This window comes from Oncorhynchus mykiss, chromosome 8 (genome assembly GCF_013265735.2).
Source record: "Oncorhynchus mykiss isolate Arlee chromosome 8, USDA_OmykA_1.1, whole genome shotgun sequence".
NCBI lineage: Eukaryota > Metazoa > Chordata > Actinopteri > Salmoniformes > Salmonidae > Oncorhynchus > Oncorhynchus mykiss.
In genome coordinates this window covers 78,133,415-78,152,920 of record NC_048572.1, presented here as the reverse complement: position 1 = coordinate 78,152,920, position 19,506 = coordinate 78,133,415, and the positions used below count along the sequence as shown (strand labels likewise).

Sequence of the window (19,506 nt, the reverse complement as noted above, 5' to 3'; positions counted from 1 at the left end):
ACATCAACATGTCTGTTCTCTTGTCTGTCAGAGAATTACAACAGACTCACATCAACATGTCTGTTCTCTTGTCTGTCAGAGAATTACAACAGACTCACATCAACATGTCTGTTCTCTTGTCTGTCAGAGAATTACAACAGACTCACATCAACATGTCTGTTATCTTGTCTGTCAGAATAACTACAACAGACTCACATCAACATGTCTGTTCTCTTGTCTGTCAGAATAACTACAACAGACTCACATCAACATGTCTGTTCTCTTGTCTGTCAGAATAACTACAACAGACTCACATCAACATGTCTGTTCTCTTGTCTGTCAGAATAACTACAACAGACTCACATCAACATGTCTGTTCTCTTGTCTGTCAGAGAATTACAACAGACTCACATCAACATGTCTGTTCTCTTGTCTGTCAGAATAACTACAACAGACTCACATCAACATGTCTGTTCTCTTGTCTGTCAGAGAATTACAACAGACTCACATCAACATGTCTGTTCTCTTGTCTGTCAGAATAACTACAACAGACTCACATCAACATGTCTGTTCTCTTGTCTGTCAGAATAATTACAACAGACTCACATCAACATGTCTGTTCTCTTGTCTGTCAGAATAACTACAACAGACTCACATCAACATGTCTGTTCTCTTGTCTGTCAGAATAACTACAACAGACTCACATCAACATGTCTGTTCTCTTGTCTGTCAGAGAATTACAACAGACTCACATCAACATGTCTGTTCTCTTGTCTGTCAGAATAACTACAACAGACTCACTGTTGTAACTTTAATGTGTTAGAGTTAATGTTTCAGTTTATTCTTTGAGCTGTATCTAAAGATATTTCTTTAGATTTATTTGCATATGTAATTGTATTGGGTTTTGTTGAATTACGCTTTTTGACTGCAAGTCCCAGAATGCCTTGCGAGAGGAATGAGTGATAACGCGCCAATTATGTGCAGGTGCGAGTGATTGTGGCTGACTTTCCGATAGCATCTTACCTGCATTGCTCTGTACCAAAACAATTGTTGTTAAATGTAACGTAAACAAGTATTCTTACTAAAAGAAGCTTTCGTATCAAAACCGACGTCCCGAGTCATTCATTTGAAGTTAGTTAATCTAAAACTCACATCAACATGTCTGTTCTCTTGTCTGTCAGAGAATTACAACAGACTCACATCAACATGTCTGTTCTCTTGTCTGTCAGAGAATTACAACAGACTCACATCAACATGTCTGTTCTCTTGTCTGTCAGAGACAAGGGGCGGCAGGGTAGCCTAGTGGTTAGAGTGTTGGACTAGTAACCGGAAGGTTGCGAGTTCAAACCCCCGAGCTGACAAGGTACAAATCTGTCGTTCTGCCCCTGAACAGGCAGTTAACCCACTGTTCCCAGGCCGTCATTGAAAATAAGAATTTGTTCTTAACTGACTTGCCTGGTTAAATAAAGGTTAAATAAAAAAAAATAAATAAAGAGAATTACAACAGACTCACATCAACATGTCTGTTCTCTTGTCTGTCAGAGAATTACAACAGACTCACATCAACATGTCTGATATCTTGTCTGTCAGAGAATTACAACAGACTCACATCAACATGTCTGTTCTCTTGTCTGTCAGAGAATTACAACAGACTCACATCAACATGTCTGTTCTCTTGTCTGTCAGAGAATTACAACAGACTCACATCAACATGTCTGTTCTCTTGTCTGTCAGAATAACTACAACAGACTCACATCAACATGTCTGTTCTCTTGTCTGTCACAGAATTACAACAGACTCACATCAACATGTCTGTTCTCTTGTCTGTCAGAGAATTACAACAGACTCACATCAACATGTCTGTTCTCTTGTCTGTCAGAATAACTACAACAGACTCACATCAACATGTCTGTTCTCTTGTCTGTCAGAGAATTACAACAGACTCACATCAACATGTCTGTTCTCTTGTCTGTCAGAATAACTACAACAGACTCACATCAACATGTCTGTTCTCTTGTCTGTCAGAATAACTACAACAGACTCACATCAACATGTCTGTTCTCTTGTCTGTCAGAGAATTACAACAGACTCACATCAACATGTCTGTTCTCTTGTCTGTCAGAATAACTACAACAGACTCACATCAACATGTCTGTTCTCTTGTCTGTCAGAGAATTACAACAGACTCACATCAACATGTCTGTTCTCTTGTCTGTCACAGAATTACAACACACTCACATCAACATGTCTGTTCTCTTGTCTGTCAGAATAACTACAACAGACTCACATCAACATGTCTGTTCTCTTGTCTGTCAGAATAACTACAACAGACTCACATCAACATGTCTGTTCTCTTGTCTGTCAGAGAATTACAACAGACTCACATCAACATGTCTGTTCTCTTGTCTGTCAGAGAATTACAACAGACTCACATCAACATGTCTGTTATCTTGTCTGTCAGAGAATTACAACAGACTCACATCAACATGTCTGTTCTCTTGTCTGTCAGAGAATTACAACAGACTCACATCAACATGTCTGTTCTCTTGTCTGTCAGAGAATTACAACAGACTCACATCAACATGTCTGTTCTCTTGTCTGTCAGAGAATTACAACAGACTCACATCAACATGTCTGTTCTCTTGTCTGTCAGAGAATTACAACAGACTCACATCAACATGTCTGTTCTCTTGTCTGTCAGAATAACTACAACAGACTCACATCAACATGTCTGTTATCTTGTCTGTCAGAGAATTACAACAGACTCACATCAACATGTCTGTTCTCTTGTCTGTCAGAGAATTACAACAGACTCACATCAACATGTCTGTTCTCTTGTCTGTCAGAATAACTACAACAGACTCACATCAACATGTCTGTTCTCTTGTCTGTCAGAGAATTACAACAGACTCACATCAACATGTCTGTTCTCTTGTCTGTCAGAATAACTACAACAGACTCACATCAACATGTCTGTTCTCTTGTCTGTCAGAATAACTACAACAGACTCACATCAACATGTCTGTTCTCTTGTCTGTCAGAGAATTACAACAGACTCACATCAACATGTCTGTTCTCTTGTCTGTCAGAGAATTACAACAGACTCACATCAACATGTCTATTATCTTGTCTGTCAGAGAATTACAACAGACTCACATCAACATGTCTGTTCTCTTGTCTGTCAGAATAACTACAACAGACTCACATCAACATGTCTGTTCTCTTGTCTGTCAGAGAATTACAACAGACTCACATCAACATGTCTGTTCTCTTGTCTGTCAGAGAATTACAACAGACTCACATCAACATGTCTGTTCTCTTGTCTGTCAGAGAATTACAACAGACTCACATCAACATGTCTGTTCTCTTGTCTGTCAGAGAATTACAACAGACTCACATCAACATGTCTGTTCTCTTGTCTGTCAGAATAACTACAACAGACTCACATCAACATGTCTGTTCTCTTGTCTGTCAGAGAATTACAACAGACTCACATCAACATGTCTGTTCTCTTGTCTGTCAGAATAACTACAACAGACTCACATCAACATGTCTGTTCTCTTGTCTGTCAGAATAACTACAACAGACTCACATCAACATGTCTGTTCTCTTGTCTGTCAGAGAATTACAACAGACTCACATCAACATGTCTGTTCTCTTGTCTGTCAGAGAATTACAACAGACTCACATCAACATGTCTGTTATCTTGTCTGTCAGAGAATTACAACAGACTCACATCAACATGTCTGTTCTCTTGTCTGTCAGAATAACTACAACAGACTCACATCAACATGTCTGTTCTCTTGTCTGTCAGAGAATTACAACAGACTCACATCAACATGTCTGTTCTCTTGTCTGTCAGAGAATTACAACAGACTCACATCAACATGTCTGTTCTCTTGTCTGTCAGAGAATTACAACAGACTCACATCAACATGTCTGTTCTCTTGTCTGTCAGAGAATTACAACAGACTCACATCAACATGTCTGTTCTCTTGTCTGTCAGAATAACTACAACAGACTCACATCAACATGTCTGTTATCTTGTCTGTCAGAGAATTACAACAGACTCACATCAACATGTCTGTTCTCTTGTCTGTCAGAGAATTACAACAGACTCACATCAACATGTCTGTTCTCTTGTCTGTCAGAGAATTACAACAGACTCACATCAACATGTCTGTTCTCTTGTCTGTCAGAGAATTACAACAGACTCACATCAACATGTCTGTTCTCTTGTCTGTCAGAATAACTACAACAGACTCACATCAACATGTCTGTTCTCTTGTCTGTCAGAGAATTACAACAGACTCACATCAACATGTCTGTTATCTTGTCTGTCAGAGAATTACAACAGACTCACATCAACATGTCTGTTCTCTTGTCTGTCAGAGAATTACAACAGACTCACATCAACATGTCTGTTCTCTTGTCTGTCAGAATAACTACAACAGACTCACATCAACATGTCTGTTCTCTTGTCTGTCAGAATAATTACAACAGACTCACATCAACATGTCTGTTCTCTTGTCTGTCAGAATAACTACAACAGACTCACATCAACATGTCTGTTCTCTTGTCTGTCAGAATAACTACAACAGACTCACATCAACATGTCTGTTCTCTTGTCTGTCAGAATAACTACAACAGACTCACATCAACATGTCTGTTCTCTTGTCTGTCAGAGAATTACAACAGACTCACATCAACATGTCTGTTCTCTTGTCTGTCAGAATAACTACAACAGACTCACATCAACATGTCTGTTCTCTTGTCTGTCAGAATAACTACAACAGACTCACATCAACATGTCTGTTCTCTTGTCTGTCAGAGAATTACAACAGACTCACATCAACATGTCTGTTCTCTTGTCTGTCAGAATAACTACAACACACTCACTTGTCTTCCTTCCTGTTCATCTCCTTTCCCACAACTCCCTCACTTCCTGATTCGCCCCTTCTCATCACTCACCCAGGTTGTACCAGACGTCCATCTCTCCGCTGAGCGTGCGGACCTCGATGATGGTCTGACCCAGGAAGTCATCTGACTCCCGTTTGAACTTCTGCTTCACCCTGGACTTGATGTCATCGTCCTCATCCCACACGCGTACCTTAATACGGTCCGACGAGTTGTGGCATTCACTATGAGATGAAGAAACTATGTCAGATGTAACCGGGCCCTAAACATTGTCAAAGACTGCAGCCACCCATGTCATAGACTGTTCCCTCTGCTACCATACGGCAAGTCTGGAACCAGCAGGACCCTGAACAGCCATAAGGCTGCTAAATGGTTAATGAAATAGTTAACCAAATAGCTACCTGGACTGTCTGCATTGACCCCTTTGGTACCAACTCTTTTGACTCATCACATACGCTGCTGCTACTGCTTATTATCTATCCTGCTGCCTAGTCACTATAACCCTCCATATATGCACACATCTACCTCAATGACCTCGTACCTCTGCACATGGACTCGGTACTGGTACCCCTTGTATATAGTCGAGTTATTGTTAATCATTGTCTATTTATTCATAGTGTTATTATGTTTCTATTATTTATGTTTCTCTCTGCGTTGTTGGGAAGGGGACATAAGGAAGAATTTCACTGTTAGTCTACACCTGTTTTTATGAAGCGTGTGACAAATACAATTTGATTTAATGATTTGAACCACACATCCCCACCCACGCACGCAGACAGACAGAAACACACACTCGCTATGCTCACAAGTGGAAGTTCTCCTCCCAGACAGGGTTGAGGTTGCCGTAGATAGTCTTGGTCCTCTTCTTGGTCTTGCCCACCTGAACTGTGACATAGGGGTCACTGGAACCAGTCTTGTCCTTGGCCTGGAGGCCCTGAGCACACTGCACTGAGAGAGGCACACAGTCACACCATTAGACCTTGGGCATACGTCACACAGAGAGTATTAACTAAATGGTTGTTTCAGCCTCCGTACTTGAATACACATAAAATCACTTCGTATAAGAGCATCTGCTAAAGTACTCAAATACAAAACATGTAAAATATCATTTCTACTCCGGTTGGCAAAGGTGAGTCTACTGAAGTGAAGTTCCTACTGCAAGACAGTAACTAACACCCCCTCCAATTTGAACCTTTATCCAAACCCCTACTAAACCTAATCTCAATCTTAATCCTGTCAGGATTTGGCCAGGATTGTTCAGGTTTTGGTCACTAGATGCCCCCATTGTGCTTTTTGACCCTTTTGTTTTCCCTTGTTCTAGTTATTAGTTGCACCTGTGCCTCATTTCCCTTGAATGTATTTCAACCCTTAGTGTTCCTCAGTTCTTTGCTCTGTGTTTGTATGTTAGCACCCAGCTATGCTGTGAACTTTTGTTTCGCTAGTTGGAGTGTCTTGAGATACTCTGGTTTTGTTTTTGATGATTCTTTTGAGGTTTGTTTTTTCCCTGCTGTTCTTACCACTGTGGATTTTCCTTGTGTCTTGGAGGATATACATTTTTTCTCTTGGAATTACTTTTGACGTTGTGGATTTATATTTTTGCCTGAAGATCTTTTCCTTTTTTCTTTATTAAATCACCGTCTCTAGTACTGCTGTGTCTGCCTCATCTTCTGGGTTCTGACGACTATTAGTGGCTCAGTTTACTAAGTGACTGTTTCTCACACCGGAGACCCGAGTTCGTAACCGGGTCCCGACAAATCCCAATCCTAGTCCTATTTTTACCAGTCATGCTGATCATGGCCGACCACTTGGACGTCCCATCGAGCACGCTCTGTTTGATCTGCTTCATCTGCGTGGCGTGCGTCGCCTTGACGACGGTAAACACTTCCTGGATGAGCTCGAAGATTTCCGGTTTGTTCCTCTCTCTGATCTTCATTCTGTCCTTTAGAACCATGATGATGTTCTGGGTTCTGTCCTCTGCCCCGTGCTTAGAACTCTTCTCCGCTGCCCCTGGAAATGAGAGCGGTGGGTGAAGAGGGAGTGAGGATAGGAAAAGAACAGAGAGAGGAAGAAAGGAGTGTACTCAGAGAGAAGGAGAGAGAGGAAGAAAGGAGTGTACTCGGAGAGAGAGAAGGAGAGAGAGGAAGAAAGGAGTGTACTCAGTGAGAAGGAGGGAGAAGGAGAGCGTGAGAGAGAGGGTATACAGTAAATATAGAATAGGAGAGAGAGGGAGGGAAGAGGCAGTGAGGGTCAATTGGGTAAACCTTCAAATGAAAGGCTCCTAAGGAATACTTGGGAATGGGTGACAGGAGATACAGACTGTAAATCAGTGGAGGGTTAGGCTAAAAGCCCATCTTGGGGAATGTGAATTAGAGGAAGTAAAAGGATGAAGAGAAGTCCAGGAGTGAGAGAGGAGAGACGCACGGGGATGGCAGCACATTACTCAGAGGGATGACAGCACATTACTCAGGGGGATGACAGCACATTACTCAGGGGGATGACAGCACATTACTCAGGGGGATGACAGCACACTACTCAGGGGGATGACAGCACACTACTCAGGGGGATGACAGCACACTACTCAGGGGGATGACAGCACATTACTCAGGGGAATGACAGCACATTACTCAGGGGGATGACAGCACATTACTCAGGAGATACATTGGAAAGGAAGAGGGTGAAGAACGAGAGGGAGGAGAGTAATGGGATGTCAATCGAAAAAGGTCAGAGTGTTAGACGTGTGTATGTGTTTGTGTATATGTGTGTGTGTATGACGATACTCATTAGTATCGTGGCCAGGAAACAAAGCAGGAAGTGGATTTAACTTGTTTAGGAAAACAGCCTTAATGTTGAAACAAACATCATTATGATGTCATCCAGAGTCACGTCTTTATTTTCCTAGCTATAGCACACAATATTTACATACAGCAGCTTTTTAAAGGACCTGCTTCGTGTTTTCATTTTTGCCATGGTAATAAAAATATTGCGACACTGGTATTGTCACAGTCCTAGTGTGTGTGTGTGTGTGAGAGAGAGAGAGAGTGTTAGTCTGCGTCTGTGTGTGTTGCGTGTGTTCCTTACTCTGCAGGCAGTCGGCATTTAGCAGGTCCTGACACTTGTCGTGACATTTGACCCCACACTCGGAGCACCTCATGCCCTGGCGGGCGATGCCCCACAGCAGCCCCTCACACTCATAGCAGTAGGTGGGAGTGGTGGCCGTCCACACCTCAAAGTTATGGGGCGTGGTGCAGGAGATGGGGTAGATCAGAGCCTGTAGGGTCTTCTTATAAACGTGACTTTTCTACAGAATGAGAGGAGGGGGAGGAAGGGGAGAGGCAGAGAGAGGCAGAGAGAGAGAGAGGCAGAGAGAGAGACAGATAGATAGATAGGACAGACAGAGAGGGAGGGAGAGAGGGAGCATGAGAGAGGCAGAGGGAGGAGTGTGGTATTAATTATACATGCATACTGCCTGACAAAAGCAGCTAGCTGATAAAAACCTCAGCTGTTTAATAAATCAATTGCATCTCAGCAATAAAATGTGGTCGGATAGATCTCTTCTAAGTGTTATGCTCTTCCAGTGGAAATGACCCCTTAGGATAATACTAATGAAGTTGACTGAAATTAGAATTGAACTGAATGGATATTTATAGCTGTGCTGAGACAGGCGGTGGTCAAAGGTCAGAGGTCATGTGACCCACCAGGTCCTCATTGCCGAGGGTGCTGCATGCCATCGCTGTGGTGATCCCAGCCTTCCGAGCGTTCTGAGAGGCCATAGACTGAAGAGAGAGAGAGAGAAAGGGAGAGAGAGAGAGAGAGACAAAGAGAGAGAGAGAGAGAGAGACAAAGAGAGAGAGAGACAAAGAGAGAGAGAGAGAGAGAGACAAAGAGAGAGATAAAGAGAGAGATAGAGAGAGAGACAAAAAGAGAGAGAGAGAGAGAGAGAGAAAGAAAGAGAGAGCGAGAGAGAGTTAGAGAGAGAGAGACATGAATTTGAGCCTTGGTAATTAAAGTATGGGTATTACAAGAGAGCTTAAGTGTTTTGGTGCTACACCAGCAGACTGGTCCCAGTACTCACCATGGCCTGTAACTGCACGATGGGAGGAGAGAGACAAGGGGAGGGGAAAGGGAACATATATGTAAATAAACAAGCCCCATATCAGAATTTCTAATAGAATATTGATTCGTCTCATAAATGTTAATATAAGATACAGAAGAAACTGAAAGGGGGGCAGAGGATGTGTTTGTAAAAAAGCGTGTGTGAGTAAAAAAAATGTAAACTATTTTTACTCAAATTTGTATATGTTTTGTTTGTGAGTCAGTTTTCTTTCTTGAATTTTACCCCTTTTTCTCCCCAATTTCATGGTATCCAATTGTTAGTAGCTACTATCTCCGTCTCTCACTACAACTCCCGTACGGGCTCGGGAGAGACGAAGGTTGAAAGTCATGCGTCCTCCATACACAACCCAACCAAGCTGCACTGCTTCTTAACACAGCGCGCCTCCAACCCGGAAGCCAGACGCACCAATGTGTCGGAGGAAACACCGTGCACCTGGCAACCTTGGTTAGCGCGCATTACGCCCGGCCCACCACAGAAGTCGCTGGTGCACAAGGATTTCCCTACCGGCCAAACCCGGACGACGCTGTGCCAAGCCCTCCCTAACCCGGAGTGCAATTGTGCGTCGCCCCACGGACCTCCTGGTCGCGGCCGGTTACGACAGAGCCTGGGCGAGAACCCAGAGTCTCTGGTGGCACAGCTGGCGCTGCAGTACAGCGCCCTTAACCACTGCGCCACCCAGGAGGCCTTGATTCAGTTTTCTGTGTGTGTGTGTGTTTTGTGTGTGTGTGTCTATTTTGTGTGTATGTGAGTCAGTTTTGTGTGTGTGTGAGTCAGTTTTGTGTGTGTGTGTGAGTCTTTGTGTGTGTGTGTGTGGTGTCTATTTTGTGTGTGTGTGTGACTGTTTTGTGTGTGTATGTCTATTTTGAATGTGTGTGTGTGTGTGTGTGTGTATGTGTGTGTGTCTGTTTTGTGTGTGTGTCTATTTTGTGTGTGTGTAACTCTTTGTGTGTGTGTCTATTTTGTGTGTGTGTTTGAGAAGAAACTGGAAGGGGGGCAGAGGGTGTGTATGTAAAAAAGTGTGTGTCTATTTTGAGTGTGTGTGTGTGTGTGTGTCTGTGTGTGAGTCATTTTTGTGTGTGTGTGTGTCTATTTTGTGCATGTGTGTGTGTCTATTTTGTGTGTGTGTGTGTGAGTCAGTTTTGTGTGTGTGTGTGTGAGTCAGTTTTGTGTGTGTATATTTTGTGTGTGTGTGTGTGTGTGTGTGTGTGTGTGTGAGTCAGTTTTGTGTGTGTGTCTATTTTGTGTGTGTGTGAGTGTTTTGTGTGTGTGTGTCTATTTTGTATGTGTGTTTGAGTCTGTTTTGTGTGTGTGTATGTTAGTGTGTGTGTGTGTCCATTTTGTATGTGTGTGTGTGTAGAGTCTGTTCTGTGTGTGTATATTTTGTTTGTGTGATAATGTTCTCTAACATGATCTACTGTGACCTCAAACAGCTCTTAGGTTTTAATGTATTCTGCTCTCTCCCCCAATTTCCATACGGCTGTCTTATTCGCTGTCTGTCAGCAATTCACCTACATGACTCAGGCAGAGGGTGCCACAGTGAGAGCCATAGCTATAGACTTTCTGTCACAACATCCACTGGAGAATGGTAATCCCTCATTTTGTGTGTGTGTGTGTGTGTGTGTGTGTGTGTGTGTGTGTGTGTGTGTGTGGGTGTGTGTGTGGGTGGTCTCTTACCAGGTCTTTGACCAGGCAGGGGCCTTTCTTCTTGCGCAGATCAGGCATGCTGTCGATGCTGTACAAAACCTCTCCCACCCTGAGCAGGTAAAATCATCATACTGTTACACACACCTGAGACAACTCAGATACTGTATTTCAGAAATACATATATATATACAGTATATACTCATAACTATATACGCTGCTACTAGGAAGTTTAGACTCTTTTGTTGAAGTGAACTGATGGCTGTTTACTTTGTAAATCTGGATAATCTAGTAACTGTCCTCTCCTGTCCGTGTCTATTCTAGAGGGTGGTCACTTCCTGGCCACTGAAATATATATCCCAGGTGACCAGAGAGACCCAAGGACTCATTGGCAGTTTCATTACACATTTCTATGTATGAAATCCTCCACCTGAATGAATGGGCAACCAGATGTGTATTTGGCTTACTGGCAGTACAGTTAATGGGCTGGTTACTCTGTATGCAGTAACGGTCACACTAATATAAGGTCTGCCTCATTTACAAATGAGCTGCCAGTCCACTCAGGGCACCCAGCCAACCGGTCAATACTCACTGGACTGGGGCCAGCGCAGGAAACACTATCTGAGACAGGCTCTCTTTTAAGAAGAAAATCTGAACATTTACACTTTACAGTTGAACATATTTACAGTAGTGGCAATCATTGATTTAATGATTATTGTAATACTATTCTATTTAGAACAGCGTGTACTATAAATATGCCAATACTAATCTCATTGTGTTAACTGTACTGAGTAAAGGGGTAGAGTTAGTGGATGTGACTGATAACTCACCCTCCTTTACCAAACCACAAAGAATTGGATGTCTCTCCTCGTGCCTGGAGAGAGAGGGGGCAGAGAGACAGAGAAGACGGGGAGGAGGAGAGAGAGAAGAGTACAGTTACTCTTTTGAAAGCATCAGAGCATCCTGGGCATTGTGACGAAAAGATGTCTAAAATACGTATTTTTTCAGACAATGAAATTAGGTTGATTTTCGATTTTGAATGAAAGTTGAAAAGGCGTAATTTATAGACGTCTATGTTTGGGCCAAATCAAGGCTGGTCCAGACTGGACAAAATCTGAACCAAACATAAATGCCTATGATTGGTTCAAATTTGATCCGGACTGGACCAAAAACCAACGTCCATGGACATCAAGACTGGTACGGACAGGACCAAAACAAGACGTCCAAAAGGTGTCAGCGTCGGTCTGTGCATACTGGGGTGTAGCCTACCATGTCGGCCACAATGGAATGTTATGAATGCCATCCACGTGGTAGGCCCACTGTTTGTTAAACAGGCCGTTGTATTGGCTTTACTAGTCCTGATTCCTGTGAATAATCCGTTTTTCTTTTTAAGCTCTGAATATCAGCTATCCAACCTTATCAGGAGTTATCCTGAGCCTATTGGCAATGTGTTTACACAGCGGGAAATACAGAATTATTTTATTTTTCGCAATGGAAACCAAACTTGAAACCACTGATCATGACAATTTTGTCCACGGGCTGAAACTCCTGGACAGCAGTTTTGAGTAGTCCTGACTGTCCATTTTGTATTGTTTATTAGTACATTTTGTATTTGTTTGGGCACCATTTAGGTTAGGCTAGAGAAACCTGTATGATGTAAAAGGGTTCCATCTCATTACATTGTCATACATTGTATCTCCATCCTGTAGGCTAAAGAAAAGGCTAGTTCTACTATATCCTATATCTGCTACATGATTTATGTTAGATCATTTGTTTAACTGAACGTTGGTGGAGCGCTGCAGTGACGCGTCTCTCCAACAGGACACTGGAGAGGCGTGCTGGGAATGGACAAGTGAAATATTTTGCATCCCTGGCTTTGACAAACTGGACACTCATTGTTTTTGGGCAGAATTATGTGAGGTTTTATGTGTTGTTGGAGGTGCGTCTTGGTCAGTTTAGCTTAGAAAATGCTACCTTCATCAATCTGCTGCCAAAAACTGCCGCTTAATCCTGCCTAATGAGCGGGCCGGCCTTGAGGAGCATGTCAGGAGTGCACTAGAGTGCAGCATTTAGCTGGAAAATTAGATTTTTTTCTTCCTTGTGGGGGAGGATGCCCCGAGCCCTCTAACAGGGATATCCAGACCTTTTCCACCACTGATGACTACCTCAGACCTCAGAGAATGCTCTTAAAACTGCACAGACCCAATTCTCTCTCTACCTCTATTTTTATCTCTCTCTTTATTCTCTTCACTCTTTCCTTCCTTCTCTTGTTCCCACCTCCCTCCCTCCCTCTCATTCCTTCTCTAAGTCATAGAGCTAAATTAGACCTAGTAAACTGTGAAATCACTTCTACAGAGACCTTGAGGAGGACCTTCTACTGAAGAAACCGCTCAGAATTGGGACACCCGGTAAGTGAACTCTCAGGCCAATGACATGAATTGACCAAAGAGGAAAAGAAAACCAGCCATTCTTTGTCCCTCAAGCCCTGGAACTGAGCAGCTCTGCCATAGACCTATAAGGGCATATTAAGTATGATTTGAGGGTAAACATGTATTTAATTCATTCAAAAGTCCCAAAGTAGACGTACCATTCCCAAACAGCGGCTTTAACTGAACACACCTTTGCAGCATAGGCAGCATGTGAGTTTGGGGAAGCTAATTTTCACCATAAAAAAAGCATTCCAGGCATCATGGCATTTACAGACTTACGAAAGATAGCCTACTAATCCTAATGTGATTAGTAGATTGGATTGTCATAATTAGGCTAATAATATAACTTAATCACTGTTCGCAAAACAGACGGTTCCATGCACGGCTGAGCATGCAGTGGTGTAGAGGAGACTATATCAGATACACTTCTCCTTTCTTTGCACAGGAAAGATTTGGCCTTTTATAAACACATTTCATGCATTTCTACTACACTTTCTAAGACTGGAACATTAGCATCATCATTGTTTATACACCAAACATTACAGGGTAGCCTACTCTGCTGAGACTGACAAACAGATCCATAAAAACCATGTTGTAGGATCCATATAATCGGCCCTCGAGAAGGGGAGACACCTTGTCAACCAACAAAAATGTTCAAGTGGCTCTGACCCAACAATGATAAAGAGTGAATATGCACACTCACCAGGGATATGGCCGATGCTAATAAGATAGGCTATAGTGTTTAAAATATATATATATATATATTTTACCTTTATTTAACTAGGCAAGTCAGTTAAGAACAAATTCTTATTTTCAATGACAGCCTAGGAACAGTGGGTTAACTGCCTGTTCAGGGGCAGAATGACAGATTTGTACCTTGTCAGCTAAGAGATTTGATCTTGCAGCCTTTCTGTTACTAGTCCAATGCTCTAACCACTAGGCTATGCTGCCGCCCCGTTTGCTTAATTAAGTTAAGAATTTTTACAACAAAAAATACAGATTAGAGTCTTTTCTTTGTCGTCTCTTTACAGCAATAGCCATTTGCTTTCCGAACTGTTTTCCTGCCATGCTTTCTGGTGACGTAGCCTATTTTGAATGATTTATTTGTTTCTGTATAATTTAGGCTATTTAATTTAGCCTGCTTTAGCCTTATGGATAACACACAGAGAGAGACAGAGAGAGAGGGAGAGAGACACAGAGAGAGACACACAGAGAGAGAGACACACACAGAGAGAGAGAGCGAGAGAGAGAAAGACACAGAGAGAGAGAGAGAGAGGGAGAGAGACACAGAGAGAGAGAGAGCGAGAGAGAGAAAGACACAGAGAGAGAGGCACAGAGGGAGAGAGAGAGAGAGAGACAGAGAGAGAGGGAGAGAGACACAGAGAGAGACACACAGAGAGAGAGACACACAGACAGAGAGAGAGCGAGAGAGAGAAAGACACAGAGAGAGAGAGAGAGAGAGAGGGAGAGAGACACAGAGAGAGAGAGAGAGCGAGAGAGAGAAAGACACAGAGAGAGAGGCACAGAGAGAGAGAGAGAGAGAGAGAGACAGAGAGAGAGCGAGAGAGAGAAAGACAGAGAGAGAGGCACAGAGAGAGAGGCACACAGAGAGAGAGAGAGATAGAGAGAGACAGCGAGAGAGAGACAGCGAGAGAGAGAGACAGCGAGAGAGAGAGAGACAGAGAGAGAGAGACACGGAAAGAGAGAGACACGGAGAGAGAGAGAGACACGGAGAGAGAGAGACACAGAGAGGCACAGAGAGAGAGAGAGAGACAGCAAGAGAGAGAGAGACAGCGAGAGAGAGACAGCGAGAGAGAGAGACAGCGAGAGAGAGAGACAGCGAGAGAGAGACAGCGAGAGAGAGAGACAGCGAGAGAGAGAGAGCGAGCGAGAGAGAGAGAGACAGAGAGAGAGAGACACGGAGAGAGAGACACGGAGAGAGAGAGAGAGTTATTACTCATTTAACCTTGGGATTCTGCCTCCCACATCATGACTCTGTTTGTTTGGTTTTATCTAAGGCCAGCTTGAATCTGCACAGGCAGAATGATCATAAACCCATGAAGAACTCCTGAAAGCAAAATCAAAATCATACTGCGTCAGAATATGAAGAGGTATAAACAAGTATGTTATGGATTGATTTCGCAGGCAACACTGCAAATATATTGATGGAAAAGTTTCTTTCTAATTTCACCTGACTGTAGTTAAGTTCTACGGGCTTTGCTGAGAGATTGTTACAGTTCTAAAATCATAATAATGAATGTGCAGAGTATCCATGAAATTCTAACAAGGAAACATTAGATAAGATTATGCAACGTAGTTGTTGACAAGTGAAATGGAAAAGGTCAAATTAAAGCGAAAATGAATGTGAGCACTGCAGGACATTACTGAAACATCATTGGCCAACAGGTCATCCATTATCTTGAACAACCAATCACTTTGTACCCACCTGTCAATCTGCTCCAATCATGGCCGACCAGAGTGCATGTGAGTATCGCTATGACAATGACATGAAACTGGAAAGAAAACGAAGTAGTGGGACAAAAAAACAAAAGGGGTGATAAGGGAAATCAACAAAATACCAAAACATAAACACAGTGACAAACACCAACATAAACATCAAAGAAAGTGATTATTCATTCTATACAAAAAGAATGATTAGCAAAATGATATGTGAAGAAATGTGAGCAAACTAATAAACAAATCAATCAAGCCAAAGTAAACATTCAAATCAATTATTTTAGCAGTTCTGTATGACTGAAAGACAGAGTTGAGTGAGTTATTTTCCATACCAAGGGCAAATGTGCACCAACATCTATATAAAATGTATCTCCAGATCATTTAAAATATTAATTGTATACTGTGTAAGACACATTAGGTCTGCACTGCTGTATCTAAATGCACATCGGGAACCCATTCACCCGACTTTGGCAGTAAATAATGCATATCACATTCATTTTTCAAAGCTCTGCAAAAAGTACTTCAGAGACTTTTAGAATGTGTCTACTACTGTCCCTCTCTTCCTCCCTTCATCTGGATAAAGCACTAAGGATGGGACTGGGGTGCAGGCTGGATCTGGAAACAAGGCTGGTTAGGTATGCTACATGGGGTCGGGAAGACTTTAAGATGGGGGTAGGGCTGGGGTATAGGGCAAGAGGATGGGGTAGGGGGCTGGGGATAGGGCAAGAGGATAGGGCAAGAAGATGGGGTATAGGGCTGGGGATAGGGCAAGAATATGGGGTATAGGACTGGGGATAGGGCAAGAATATGGGGTATAGGACTGGGGATAGGGCAAGAAGATGGGGTATAGGGCAAGAAGATGGGGGTAGGGCTGGGGTATAGGGCAAGAATATGGGGTATAGGACTGGGGATAGGGCAAGAAGATGGGGGTAGGGCTGGGGTATAGGGCAAGAATATGGGGTATAGGGCTGGGGTTAGGGCAAGAAGATGGGGTATAGGGCTGGGGATAGGGCATGAAGATGGGGTATAGGACTGGGGATAGGGCAAGAAGATGGGGTATAGGACTGGGGATAGGACAAGAAGATGGGGTATAGGACTGGGGATAGGGCAAGAAGATGGGGTATAGGACTGGGGATAGGGCAAGAAGATGGGGTATAGGGCAAGAAGATGGGGGTAGGGCTGGGGATAGGGCAAGAAGATGGGGTATAGGGCAAGAAGATGGGGGTAGGGCTGGGGTATAGGGCAAGAAGATGGGGGTAGGGCTGGGGTATAGGGCAAGAAGATGGGGGATAGGGAAAGAAGATGGGGTATAGGGCAAGAAGATGGGGGTAGGGCTGGGGTATAGGGCAAGAATATGGGGTATAGGACTGGGGATAGGGCAAGAAGATAGGGTATAGGGCTGGGGATAGGGCAAGAGGATGGGGTATAGGGCTGGGGATAGGACAAGAAGATGGGGGTAGGGCTGGGGTATAGGGCAAGAGGATGGGGTACAGGGCTGGGGATAGGGCAAGAGGATGGGGTACAGGGCTGGGGATAGGGCAAGAGGATGGGGTACAGGGCTGGGGATAGGGCAAGAGGATGGGGTACAGGGCTGGGGATAGGGCAAGAGGATGGGGTACAGGGCTGGGGATAGGGCAAGAAGATGGGGTACAGGGCTGGGGATAGGGCAAGAAGATGGGGTATAGGGCTGGGGATAGGGCAAGAGGATGGGGTATAGGGCTGGGGTGAGGGAAAGAGGATGGGGTATATGACTGGGGATAGGGCAAGAAGATGGGGTATAGTGGGGTATAGTGCAAGAAGATGGGGGTAGGGCTGGGGTATAGGGCAGCAGTATGGGACTGAGACAGTAGTATGGGACTGGGACAGTTGTATGGGACTGGGACAGTAGTGTGGGACTGGGACAGTTGTATGGGACTGGGACAGTTGTGTGGGACTGGGACAGTTGTGTGGGACTGGGACAGTTGTGTGGGACTGGGACAGTTGTATGGGACTGGGACAGTTGTGTGGGACTGGGACAGTTGTTTGGGACTGGGACAGTTATATGGGACTGGGACAGTTGTATGGGACTGGGACAGTTGTATGGGACCGGGACAGTTGTATGGGACCGGGACAGTTGTATGGGACTGGGACAGTTATATGGGACCGGGACAGTTGTATGGGACTGGGGCATAAGGTGTGAGTGGGAGATCTTACCTCCCGAAGCTGCTGTTGGACCCTGTTGATGATTCGTAGCCAGTTCTCTCTAGCCCGCAGCGACGGGTCCACCGGCTCCTTGGGCTCCTCATCTACAGGACCACTACAGGGACAAGAACAGGACTGAGAACAACTCCATGTCTGGGTCCCAAATGGCCCTCTCCCTGGTCAAAAGTAGTGCACTATATAGGGAATAGGGGGTCATTTCAGATGCATATTCATGTTCTTTTTCACAGTCCACCCAATATGGTGGCCCAATAAAACAAATGCCCCTGTTGCTCTGAAAGGCTAAAATATTAGAGATTTGGGAGGGGGGGGGGGGTTTACCTCTCAGGGATGGGCTCAACCTCCTCTATGGGGGTGGGGGGGCGGCTCTCGTCAAACCTCAGCTCCTCGTCTTCCATGGAGGGTTCCTCCTCTATGGGGGTGGGGATCCTAACCTCGGGTGGAAGGGGTTCGTTTTCCTCTAGAAGGTGTTGGTCCTCCGGCAGGGGGGGTTTGGAATTGGGGCCCTCTGATTGGGGAGTTGTTTGGGCAGGGGGCTGGGCCTGAGAGGGGGGGGCAGTGGAGGGGGTCGGCTGGGAGGGAGGGCCAGTGGTTGTGGACTGCGTGCCCTGAGGGGAAGGGGCCCCGGTGGCAGGGTGAGACGGGGGAATGGAGGAGGCAGACTGGGGCTGGGGTTGTGAGCCTGGGGGGTGAGCCTGGGGTTGTGGGCCTGGGGGGTGAGGCTGGGCAGGTTGGGCAGTGGGGAGTCCAGAAGACAGAAAAGATGAGGCCAGGCCTGTTACTGCTGCTGAGAAGGGCTTTGCCATGGAGAAGAAGGACTGGGCTGGTGCTGGGCCGGGGACTGGCTGTGGCTGAGATTGTGGTTGAGGGGCCTGGGTGGGTGGCTGACCCAGGGGCTGTCCTCCTGGAGCCATGGTCGGAGGGTGGGCTTGATTTGGGGCTTGGCTGGGCGGCTGGACGGGTGGCGCCTGATGTTGATGCAGAGAAGGCTGTTTTTCCAGGGGGGGTCTAGAAGCACCGGGGACGTCGAGTGTGGGGGGTGCCGTGCTGGTGGGGGTAGGGGTGTAGGGGACCTCCATATCCTCACTGAGGGTGCCGTCCAGAGGGTAATCCTCATCGTCATAAATCTCGCCCTCCTCTCCTTCATATGTCCCCTCTTCCTCATACAGGCCCCCGTCATCCTCCTCATAGAGGGCCCCCTCCTCACCCCCGTCCTTACTGTAGCCCCCCTCATCGCTGTACCCCCCCTGGGTCTCGTCAGGGTCCCAGTCGGGAGAGCCCTTGCTGTAGGTGACAGAGGAGTGACAGGAGTGGTAAGAGTCGTTCTCATCGTAAGGATCCCTCTCTCTGTACTCTGGGCCGTACTCCTCCTCACTCAGCTGGCTGCTGCAGCGACTCAACTCTGCCGACGACGCATAGCTCCCCGTAGGGCTGGAGAGGAGCGGAGGGAGGAGAAAGAGAAGAGAGGGCAAAAGAAGAGTGGAAGAGTGAGAGACAGGGAAGAGAGAAGTCAAAGGAGGGAGGAAGTAGAGACAGGGCGAGAGAAAGGTGGAGGAAGGAGGAAGTAGAGACAGGGCGAGAGAAAGGTGGAGGAGGGAGGAAGTAGAGACAGGGCGAGAGAAAGGTGGAGGAGGGAGGAAGTAGAGACAGGGCGAGAGAAAGGTGGAGGAGGGAGGAAGTAGAGACAGGACGAGAGAAAGGTGGAGGAGGGAGGAAGTAGAGACAGGACGAGAGAAAGGTGGAGGAGGGAGGAAGTAGAGACAGGACGAG

The 19,506-nt window shown here is 45.1% G+C and overlaps 1 protein-coding gene across 3 annotated transcripts in view; it reads right to left on the bottom strand.

Annotated features, from left to right (window-relative positions):
* LOC110530995 (protein unc-13 homolog A) overlaps positions 1 to 19,506 on the bottom strand; it is a 115,491-nt gene that overhangs the window by 35,129 nt on the left and 60,856 nt on the right. For all 3 annotated transcript variants that reach the window (XM_036986344.1, XM_036986346.1, XM_036986345.1), the window contains exons 10-19: positions 18,058 to 19,167; positions 17,731 to 17,833; positions 11,482 to 11,525; positions 10,685 to 10,763; positions 8,969 to 8,980; positions 8,592 to 8,669; positions 7,975 to 8,194; positions 6,676 to 6,903; positions 5,703 to 5,844; positions 4,951 to 5,120 (exon numbers count right to left, since the gene is read on the bottom strand). In XM_036986344.1, the coding sequence (XP_036842239.1) occupies positions 4,951 to 5,120; positions 5,703 to 5,844; positions 6,676 to 6,903; positions 7,975 to 8,194; positions 8,592 to 8,669; positions 8,969 to 8,980; positions 10,685 to 10,763; positions 11,482 to 11,525; positions 17,731 to 17,833; positions 18,058 to 19,167 (2,186 nt within the window). The remainder of the gene's footprint in view (positions 1 to 4,950; positions 5,121 to 5,702; positions 5,845 to 6,675; positions 6,904 to 7,974; positions 8,195 to 8,591; positions 8,670 to 8,968; positions 8,981 to 10,684; positions 10,764 to 11,481; positions 11,526 to 17,730; positions 17,834 to 18,057; positions 19,168 to 19,506) is intronic.